General features: G+C 34.9%; 2 protein-coding genes across 5 annotated transcripts; both read left to right on the top strand.

Annotated features, from left to right (window-relative positions):
* Window positions 1–4,695, top strand: LOC18586873 (fasciclin-like arabinogalactan protein 15). 2 transcript variants are annotated; one of them, XM_007010446.3, is made up of 3 exons: window positions 1–1,561; window positions 3,563–3,690; window positions 4,306–4,695. In XM_007010446.3, exons 1-2 carry the CDS (start codon window positions 274–276, stop codon window positions 3,637–3,639), a joined length of 1,365 nt encoding a protein of 454 aa, XP_007010508.3. In that variant the 5' UTR covers window positions 1–273; the 3' UTR covers window positions 3,640–3,690; window positions 4,306–4,695. The 2 variants fall into 2 exon arrangements, with proteins under 2 accessions (XP_007010508.3, XP_007010509.3); XM_007010447.3 differs by having other exon boundaries at window positions 4,202–4,695.
* A 1,796-nt stretch (window positions 4,696–6,491) lies between these two features.
* PFD1 (PREFOLDIN 1) lies at window positions 6,492–10,056 on the top strand. 3 transcript variants are annotated; one of them, XM_018129615.2, is made up of 7 exons: window positions 6,492–6,634; window positions 6,824–6,849; window positions 6,970–7,023; window positions 8,185–8,290; window positions 8,535–8,541; window positions 8,655–8,739; window positions 9,528–10,056. In XM_018129615.2, exons 2-7 carry the CDS (start codon window positions 6,826–6,828, stop codon window positions 9,639–9,641), a joined length of 390 nt encoding a protein of 129 aa, XP_017985104.2. In that variant the 5' UTR covers window positions 6,492–6,634; window positions 6,824–6,825; the 3' UTR covers window positions 9,642–10,056. The 3 variants fall into 3 exon arrangements, with proteins under 3 accessions (XP_017985104.2, XP_007010507.3, XP_017985103.2); XM_007010445.3 differs by having other exon boundaries at window positions 6,792–6,849; XM_018129614.2 differs by having other exon boundaries at window positions 6,495–6,634; window positions 6,795–6,849.
* Window positions 10,057–10,880: the final 824 nt, after the last annotated feature.

Raw genomic sequence — 10,880 nt, 5'->3', positions numbered from 1 at the left:
TATTAATTACTTCACTTAATACCCAGTTTCAGTATAAAAAAAAGGCTACAAGACAGTCACCAAAGTGACAGATGGAGAAAGCAAAGCTAGAGGCTGAGACTTGAGAGAGAGAGAGAGAGAAAGAGAAAGGGAACAGGAACAAAGTAAAGAAAAGAAAAACAAAGACAAGCCTTTGAAGCAAATAAAAGCTTTCTGCTCTTTCTCTCTGTTTTATAGCCCATCTCTACAAAGAAAACCCAACAAACTATTAGATTTTTCGACAAGCAGAGACTCATGGCTTTGTTGTTGTTCTTCAACTTTCTTCTTCTACTCTCAGGTCTTAGATTCTCCCTGGCATTGCAAGAAACCCCGTCAACGACTACTCACTCGGGTCAGATCAATTCCAACTCCGTCCTGGTGGCTTTGCTGGACTCACATTACACGGAGCTTGCGGAATTAGTGGAGAAAGCTTTGCTGTTGCAGACCCTGGAAGAAACTGTTGGGAAACACAATATTACCATTTTTGCTCCTAAAAATGAAGCTCTCGAGCGGGATCTTGACCCTGAATTCAAGCGGTTTTTACTGGAACCTGGCAATCTCAAGTCCCTCCAAACTCTCTTGCTTTACCACATTGTGCCCTCCAGGATAGAACCGCACTCCTGGCCCAAATCAACATCCGACTCGACCCGCCACCGTACATTATCCAATGACCGAGTCGAGCTCTCAAGTGAAGACTCCTCCGGGGCCAAATTCATTGGCACAGCCAAGGTCATTAACCCCAACGCTGTGGACCGCCCAGATGGTGTCATCCACGGCATCGAACAGCTATTAATCCCTCGATCCGTACAACAAGATTTCAACAACCGTAGAAGTCTCCGTTCAATCTCCGCCGTTAAACCAGAAGGAGCTCCCGAAGTTGACCCCAGAACCCACCGTTTGAAAAAACCCGCCCCGCCGGTGTTGCCCGGTGCTCCACCAGTCCTCCCAATTTACGACGCCATGGCTCCAGGCCCATCACTAGCTCCGGCACCAGCTCCAGGACCAGGGGGACCCCACCATCATTTCAACGGGATGAGGCAAGTTAAAGATTTCATACAAACTTTGCTACAATACGGAGGGTACAATGAAATGGCTGATATTTTAGTCAACTTAACATCGTTAGCCACCGAAATGGGACGCCTGGTTTCCGAAGGCTACGTTTTAACCGTTTTAGCACCCAACGACGAGGCCATGGCTAAATTAACCACGGACCAGCTAAGCGAGCCCGGTGCTCCGGAACAAATCATTTATTACCATGTGATTCCTGAGTACCAGACCGAGGAAAGCATGTACAATGCGGTGAGGAGGTTCGGGAAAGTGTCCTACGACACATTAAGGTTGCCCCATAAAGTGTTGGCTCAGGAAGCTGATGGGTCTGTTAAATTCGGCCACGCCGATGGATCTGCATATTTGTTCGATCCCGATATTTACACCGACGGGAGGATCTCGGTGCAGGGGATCGACAGGGTTCTTTTCCCCCCGGAAGAGAAAACCAAGGACGAAAAGAAAACTATCAAAGTTGCTACAGCGAAACCCAGAAGAGGTAATAAATTATTTATCTTTTTACGTTGAATTAACTGCTCAATTTATCACTGTTTACCAGATTACAATGCTTTATTTAGCAATCCCATTTAGGGGGTTCTGGGAATAGTACCGGCGGCAAGAACAAGGGGGACGGTGGGTTGCAGGGGGGATTTTCGGTGGGCGCGACTGGGTTAGTGTCGGTAAATGGGAGTGTCGGTGGGTCAGAATCGGCAGAGGATAGACTTGTCTTTTTCTGTGTTTGCTTTTGTTGTTTTCATTTATGTTTTCTGATAAGTATTTAAGTGTAGGGTAGGTATTATTTCTTTTTAGGTTACAAATCTTGTGATTTTTTTTATTTGTCCCCACATTTCAACTTTCACTTTTTATACTCACATCCATGGCAAAAGAAAGCTTATACTTTTGTCCAATACAATTAAATCATGTAAAAGATAAAGTTAAGGCTGTGCCTTGCCTTGAACCAAAAGTTTAGGACATTTATTCTTTAGGCAAAAAGGCAGATAAATCTTCTTAATCATGAGTGGGATGTGTCAATTACTAGTGGGGTTTTGGTATTTAATTGCATAGTTTTTTCTTAAAAGAAATTTGACATGAAACTCACTTCTTTAACCTAATCAAAATTTGCTATAAGTTTGGTAGCTTAATTATGTCTTGGAGAGATAGACTGCTGCTTTCAATGAAATTGTAAGTTCATAGAATCGTCACTTGGAATTGTTTTCTAGCTTTCTTTTGGGTAGATTATTGTTTTCTAGCCTTACATCACCTTGGCTGTTGTAAGGCCAATTTACATTCTACACCTGTCCATTAAGTTTATATATTAGGATGACATGACACTCCACCTTTCCCCCTAACTTCTACATGAACTTCAAGTAGTTATGTAATAGTTTTATATTGAAGTTAAGTTCCATTTACCTTAGTAGGTCTGAATGACATCATGCCTTATGTTCATGGCCTTGGTAAATCTAATCACTAATCATTTCTATATTTACTTTTCTTTGGAGTCTCATTCTGTTACAATGACCTCTTTCGATAGAAGGTATAGTGACTTATGAAATGAGGATTACTAATATTTGTCTACCTGAAATTGATATATAAAAAGCCTATATTGTTCTTATTCGTGGGCTTTTTAGCAATAAGAACAAATAGTAGGAACAAAACAAGCTTATTATTCTTAAATCAAAAAATGTTAAGAAATTATGGGAAGTTTCTTGCTGTCTTGAACTGATGTTTGATGAGGCAAGTCGGGTTAAAAAAACACGCCAAAAATTGTATTTGGAACTCAAGGGTGGTTAAGGGGCTGTGGTGGATGGGGAATATATTTGGTTCTCTGTGGTTGTTTTGGAATTAAGTGGCTTATAAAAAATGTCTAGGTAGCAAAAGAATATGAAAGTTCAACCCTAACAAGAATAAAATTTTGTTTAGACTTTAGAGGAATCTTGACTGGCCATTCTCTTGCTACAAAAAAAAAAAAAAAATTCCAACACGGTGTCTTTGCTCACATATTTGTTTCCTTCCTACATTGTCATTGTACCATATTATTGAGCATGATTTGTTTTGTTGTTCTCATTGCAACAATTTAATTTCAAGCAAAAGTATTAATCGTAAAATGGACCACAATGGCGTGGTTGGAGTTTTCCTGCCCATGTTGTGCAAATTGCAGAAACTTTCTTTTAAAACACATGTTATTGAGAAAGCATAACCATGGTTTTGACTGATTATAGCTCCTGTTAAAATTTTGTTTGCTTCTTAACGCTTAGTATAAGTTTATGAATGTCGAAGTTTCGTTAATCTTTTTGATCTGCAAGAGCTTATGAGTTTAAACACTTATGATATCATATTTTATTGGAATTTTTTTTGGTTCAAATCAATCATTAATTTAACAATATTTTAAAGTAGGGAGTTGTTTTCATAAAGTTAATATGTAGCTTTCAGTTGGTCTTCTGTATTTTTAATTAAGAAAATATGGTTGTGCCTAATACTTTATTATCTAAATGTTTGGCAGGGAAGTTGCTTGAAGTTGCATGCCGGATGCTTGTGGCAATTGGACAAGATTCTCGTTTCAGCACATGTCACCTATGAACAGAACCATGACTTCCCCATATCGTAAAGTAAACTTCAAAGAAGGAAAAGGTAAAATTCTAGTTCCCGTTCCCACATCTTTAATCATCTTTTTACATATTAACAGATCAACCTATAACCTAATTAAGAGAGCAATGTTTTGCACTTGATTACATTAAGATTTGCTCCATTCCTTACCATGCAATGCTGCCACCATAATTTTAACAGTTTTAGCCAGTTGTCTATGCATCTGATTTTCCTTTGTAAATGAGAAACCCTTACAGCTAGATCCAGGTACCTACACCACCCTGGTAAAACCATGTACTATTATTTAATACATTTAATGTGTCTGCCCAGCATATGATTTCAAAGGTCAACAACAGAATTGGTGGATCTTTCTGGCCCTGCCCATTTTTTTTGGTTTTTGGCCTCTACAAATTCAATGCTGAATCATACTGAAATAAATCTTTCCTTTTCCATATCTAACTTTGTATCCAAGTCAAGTATCTCATTCCAGCAAAAAAAAAAAAAAAGATTACCACAGTAAATTTGTACTAATTACTCAATTACTGATCCAATGCAGGTGAACCAGCATAGTATAAAGTCCTTGAATGAGATGTGATGATTTGCTCTCTACAATAGGATTTTAGTTTCTTTTTATTTTTTATTTTTTGTTCTATTTTCCAGATGGATTCATGCAGCCAAAGATGGGGAGTTGGAAATTAGCAACATAAAATATTTTGGGTGTGATGTCTTGGTGTTTCTTCCCCCTCTCATGCAGAAATTCCATGATCAAAAGGGGAGGAAAATGGTCAGTCCCTGGTTGGTTGCTGATTACCCTAAGTGTACAAGATTTTTGTATTTTTCAATTGCGTGTGTAATATGGTTGGTGGTGGTGAGCTGGCAACTGTTGTTGGTGAGGAGGAGAGGAGATTATGGAAAGGGTGAGGGATTAATTTTGTGTGGTGTAGATGTCAGAGAAGAGCCCACCATGTGGGCAATCCCACTCAATAAAGAAGAAAAAGATCTATATATATATATGGGGGAATAATAAAATAAATATATTCTTTTTTTTTATTTTCAGCCTTTATGAAAAAGAAATTGTAATTATTATTTTTCTTTTGTGAATACTTTCTTCTGTTCTGCTGCAATTCAACTCTCTTTTTTTCATTTAAAAATGATGTTATTCTTATATATTTAACAAAGAAAATATATAAAATATGTCCAAAATTTAAATTTATTGTTTGAAAAGTACTCATAAGAAATAAGGAAAGTAAAAATAAAAAAAAGGGAAAATGAGAAAAGATTAAAAAATAGGTTTTATTTTATTTTATATCTAAATATAAAGAAAGTAAAATTACAAAGGTGGAAAGTATAAATGAGAAGAGTTGTACAAGAGGGCTGTTTTTTTTTTTTTCTTTGAGCCTATTTTCCTTTTGTTTTCTTCCCTCTAATTTCTCTTTATTAATAGATTTTCAATTGATTTCAACATCTACATTGGTAATTCGCATTTTAGTTATTAATTTGTGTCAATTTTATTATTGATAGTTTCATTTCAAATTAATATTTTGCCAACAATGTAACAATTATTCATCTTAGTACATTACATATAATTATGAATTTCATTTCATTCATTTGACTAACATTCAAGTATCTCTTTTATTTTATTTAATGATGTATATCATAATAATGATTTTTTAATATTATTTTCATAAACCATCATTAATTTTTTTTCTTCCTATGTTCCCTTAGACCACTAATTGTTTTTGGTTTTTTTTTTTCATTTTTTCACTCTCTTTCCTTTTCATATTTCTATCATACCTAAGAAACAGGAGAACTTATTCCTTACCATTAAAGTGATTAATGTTTTTCTCCTGGGGAACCTCACTACATTTAACATTAATCATTAATTTCCATCTTCAAATTTGGTTGCATTGATTAAAAAATAATAATTTGGTATCTAAGCTATTGTCAAATGTTCAATTCCATATCTAAATTCATAATTAAGTAGTTGAATTTTGCTTTCATCCATTAGTTTGTAAACGAGATTAACATCGTTAGTCAAGTTCGTAACGTGTTAAAAACTAATCGATAAAAGTAAAGAAACTACGTGTTTTCATCGAACCTCTCTCAAAGGCGTTTTTAAATTAGTGAGCCATATCCAACATTGAGTATGTTAAATTCCACCTAATGCTAACATCTAAACACAAGCAACTATTGATGATAATCTTTTCAATACGAACACACTCCTTAATTTTTTGCAACCTAAATGATGATTGTCTCAAATATTTAACCACTCTCCTCACATGAGCAACCGAATTATTAAACTCCTTCAACCGATCACTACCAACTAAGTTGATTATTTGTGCAATGCATCTTAAATCAAGAAATTTGCCTTTGTACAATCCTAGTTCCTAATTGGTTAAACCTTTTCTTCAAGCACGTTATTGCAACATCATTTGAACTAACATTATCTATTGCGATAGTGAAAACTTACCCAAGTCCCAACCACACAAACATCTATCTCCTCTATGACTAGAAATTGAACAAAAGTTTAATTTCTTGTGCGAACAAAATCAATAGAATAAATAAAAAATTATTATTTTTTATTTTTAAAAAATTAAAATTTTAATTTTTAAATAAAAAACCACGCACCAACTATTACCCATAACTCGAATTGGATGGAGAATTACTATTAATACTAGAATTATAATATGGAGTATATTAGATCCAAAAAGCTTTACTAAAAAGAAATTAGACCTCAAAATGTTTTAAAAAACAAATGCATTATTATCTTAACCATCGGATTGAGAAAAGAGAGCGTTGGCCGTAAGATAGAAAGTGCTATAAAATCCTTGTATCACAAAGCCATCTTTCTCTCTTACACGGCGGCGTAACTCTATTTCTGTCCCACTCTCCGATCACTCTTCACCTTTATCTCCACCCTTTTCCGGTTTAACTTAACCCGACCCGACAGCCGGAAAGACCCAAATACAAAGTCAGATCCGTCATACAGGTATTACCTCACTCCCCCTTTTCCTTTTACTCTAATTTTGTTCTATTTCCAATTAGAATTTTGATTAAGAAATGTGCTTTTATTTTCTTAAATTATCGTGCTTTCCCATATTCGATGCTAATATATATATGGGTTTAACCGCTCAAAACTCTTTCAGTAGGTGCTGATTTCGTGTGCTTGAATCTTCAGCTATGGCCGACGAAGTTAACAAAACTGTAAGAAATGAAACTTCTCTTCTGGGTTGTTTTCCAAACAAGTCTTCTTTTGATTTGATTGTTGGTAAAGTTGAAGAAAATGAAATCTCATGAGTGTTATTGACGTGTCTTGGATAACAGGCATTTTTAGAGATTCAGGGTCGAATGATTGAGCTCACTGGCAAATTGAAACAGGTATGTGTTTTTATCTTTTATTTTGCTGTAGATTAGTTGAATGGCTCTGTATCCTGTTGCTTGGTATCTAATTCCAATGTTTTTTTTCATGACTAGTAAAAATAGATTGAAACAGGGACTTGAGTTTTCTCTACCTCTCTAATTATGTCTAGCTGTTGACCTTCTGTTGAGCTACCTTGATACTTAAACTTTTGCAGGGACAAAAATTACTACAAGTTTGATTTAAGACTAGGCATATTCTTTGGCTTATGATGCAGAGAGAATTCGTTTCAATCTTGAACCTAGGATGACCACAATAACAGTTGAAGAATAGCTTCATATTGAGGGTTTTCTTTCGTTTTGGGCTGGGATAAGGGACCATATGTCATATTAAAGACACATAAGATGTGGTAAAAGGTATCAGAGTTGTGGGGAAAACCAAAAGAGATTTTATAGTTGATGGTATCATCGACCGTTCAAGTAAACGCATGGATGATATACTGGATTGAGCAATAGCATGATCAGACTATTTGTATGATTTCTGTTCTTGTGTCAATCAAACTGTATATTTCTGATAATTGATCGTATATTATTTTAAAGAATGTTCAGCATGTGGGACTGCTGCTGCCACCATAAGCTGCTAAAAGTGTTGTCTTACAGTTAACCCTGTATGTATGCCTTATTCTAGTGCTGAAATACTGTGTTGTTTAATTATACATCTGAACAATCTATGTTTCATTTGCATTTTAAAGTGTATGAAAGTTTTTTAAAATATCAGTATACTTATTTTAAATATAGTGAAATAGTTATCTGAAATTGAAATTTTTATTCAACTGTGATGTCAAACTTGATAGCTTGTGCACTACTCTGGGATATGTGGCAAAGGAGCAGGCCTCCTGGCTTTTTGTTATATTCCCACATCCAAGCAATTCTTGGTTTGATGAATCTCAACATTGAGTGCATACTCAATTGTGTACCCATGTGTGTAATGTTTGATGCTGTGCATCCTTCTTTTATTAAAAGAAAAATTTATTTCGGTGTTTAAGTGCAAGAGTGGCTGTTGTATAATTGATGTCAGTTTTATGTGATCTTTTACCCCACTTTAGTTATCATGGAATTGGAGACTTGTGAGAAGTACCTTTAACTTCCGGGACTGAAGTGAGTGAATCATATGACTTGTAGGTGCAAAACCAGATGCGAAACAAGGAAGGAGAAAAGAAGCGTGCTTACTTAACACTGGAGGAGCTACGTCAGCTGTCTGATGATACAAATACTTATAAATCCATAGGTATGATCTTGAAACTGTGGATTTGCACTGGCATGAGATTCTAGTGTTGTGTTTACTTAGTCACAATGGTTAGAAATTCACATATGAGGATGCTACGTTTATGCTTCTCTTTAGTTTTAGAGCTGGCTTTCTTATAGGTCTGTTTCATATGTTATGACTTATGAGCAACTATTTTCATTGGATTATAGAGCGATTGTGCCAAATCTGCCTAGCAATAACCTGTTTTTATTTAATTGTTTTGCAGGGAGAACGTGAGTAATCTATAACTTAATTAAATGTTAATCATGAGTCATGGCCTGTGAGGAATATACATGGTGTGGACTGATGGACATATTTGTTTGCCTTTCTTTCATCATCTGTCCAGGTTTGTTTTAGAGCCTAAGCCAGTTTTAATGAATGAACAAGAACAGAAGCTGAAAGATAGTGAGTCTGCAATTGCTTCATTACAGGTAATTTTCTCTGGTTGTGTAGAGCTTTATGTGCATGCATCTTCTCCACTTGACTGTCGGTTTTTGTTGGTGTTTTTTTTCTTCTTTTCGAACTTTTGTTTTTCCTCTTTTATACCTGGTTGGAACCACCCCTTTTGTTGGATATTTTACTTAACTAAAAGGATACATTTGCACCATATTAAGCAGGTTACCTCACCATGCTTTGCTCGTTTGGTTTTATTCTATGCCATAACTACAATGTGTTCAACCATCACGGGATTTGTTATATTTTATGGCTTTTGCTTAATCTTATGAAATTTCGTTCCTGAGCTTTACTTTTTATTAGTACCTTACAAGTGGTAAGCATTCTATTGTTTGTGCTCTATAAGTTTACCAAACCAAAAAAAGAAATAATAATTAAGTGCACATTTTTTATACATGTAATTGTATAAACCAAATTTCAGTCTAAAAATTTGTAGAAAAGTTCACTACCTAATTGTTGATTGGTGGCTAGATTGAAGTGGTGTTAGGCAAGCCTGTAAACTTTCTTCCAATGAGAGTGAATTCTTGATTCAAGAACAAGAATGTTTGCTTTGGAATGGGGCATTATGCGGTGCACTGCATGGGAGTTGGTTTAAGAGCTGTGAATGAGCCAACTTAAGAAAATATTTAGCCGCCTGGGCTATGCTCTCATTTACATTCTGCCTGATCTTGAAGTCATTCATTATGCTACTATGAACAATTTCTTCTATTATTTTAGATCATGAACTACATCTCTGAAAGTAACCTAATATATTGAGTTTCGACAGACATCGAAGGAGTACTTGGAAAAACAGATGGCTGAGGTGGAGAACAACTTGAGGGAGCTGCTGCAGCAAGACCCAGGTCTCGCTCGTCAAATAATGTCCATGAGTGTAATGTGATACTCGTGTTGAAAATTTCTTAGATATTTGGTTCCATTACCACTGTGGCCAAAAAGAAAACAAAAAGACCAGTCATATTCTGCTTTTGTTGTAATAGCATTCCATGTTAGGTCTAAATAGTCATGCGTGTGTTCTGACTTGGCTACGATAGCAACTTCCTGTTATTCTCAACTCTATCAATCGCCATGTCCAGCTTTTTGGGTGTTCACTGTGAAGTAAAGAGATGCAAACATTTTGAAGGGTAAGCCATGACTACAAACATCTGTTCCCCTCCTGGAAGATATTAGTCAGTCTGGATCTCTCAACCTCATGGTTTGTTTCTGATACATCTCAAATCATGGAATAGCTATTATGTAGCAGAAATAGTTATTATGAAGTTTGATTCATGGAATAGAATTATCATCATTTTATATTATTTTAATTTTTGATTGGTAAGAATAGTTTTGAAATAATAAAGGAATAACTGATAATAAGACGAAAATGCTCTTTTAAATATTAAATGTTAGGTTTTAACATGCATGCGATAGTAATTTCACGTAATCATTTTAAAATTTTTTCAGGTTATTCTTTAACCCATGGAATAGCCATTACGGAAGAGGGTATATAATAGCTTAGCCTCTTTGGGAATAGTCATTTTGTAATTCACAGAGTGAGAGGGTATTATATTACGAAATAATAGGAACGGAATTGCCTATTCCTCCCAGCCAAACATGTCATGAAAGATTTTGAGTCATTTGTAAGCTCACTAATGTCCTTGATAGACCTGCTCGTTTTACTCGGGAAATTAGTGAAGGCATAAATCATAATTAGATTTATGTGGAGAACATATAATCTTATATTTATAGTTAAATGATGTAATTAGTTCATGTACTTTACAAGAAGTATGAATTTAATTTTTATACAATAATTTGTATAAATTGAATTTTTATATTTTGTGAATTTATTAATTATAATCTTTAATTCTAATACCGTTAAAATTTAATTGTGAAGTATACTGATGTGGCATGGTCATGACGTGGGACAAATGTTGACATGGCACAACGTTGACAGACATAATACATACATTTTCACATGTTTTTTTTTTTTTTTTAAAAAAAACACCTTCGCCTTAAATTAAATTAAATTAAATTTACAAACAAAAAAGGAAAAATTAACAACGCAAGAGAGAAATAATTGATTTTGGAATTAAATAATTGAAATTTCAAAAAGGTATGATCATGATACCTGACCTTGTTTTGA

The sequence above is a fragment of the Theobroma cacao genome, chromosome 10 (genome assembly GCF_053813885.1).
Source record: "Theobroma cacao isolate CCN51 chromosome 10, ASM5381388v1, whole genome shotgun sequence".
Lineage (NCBI taxonomy): Eukaryota > Viridiplantae > Streptophyta > Magnoliopsida > Malvales > Malvaceae > Theobroma > Theobroma cacao.
This window is presented reverse-complemented; position numbering and strand designations above follow the sequence as displayed.

Bases quoted from the DNA above. Each gene is read 5' to 3' on its own strand.
- LOC18586873 (XM_007010446.3), top strand. From the start codon at position 274: ATGGCTTTGTTGTTGTTCTTCAACTTTCTTCTTCTACTCTCAGGTCTT. The intron at 1,562-3,562 runs GTAATAAATTAT...AATGTTTGGCAG, and splicing joins TACAGCGAAACCCAGAAGAG to GGAAGTTGCTTGAAGTTGCA.
- PFD1 (XM_018129615.2), top strand. From the start codon at position 6,826: ATGGCCGACGAAGTTAACAAAACT. The intron at 6,850-6,969 runs GTAAGAAATGAA...CTTGGATAACAG, and splicing joins CCGACGAAGTTAACAAAACT to GCATTTTTAGAGATTCAGGG. The intron at 8,740-9,527 runs GTAATTTTCTCT...GAGTTTCGACAG, and splicing joins CTGCAATTGCTTCATTACAG to ACATCGAAGGAGTACTTGGA.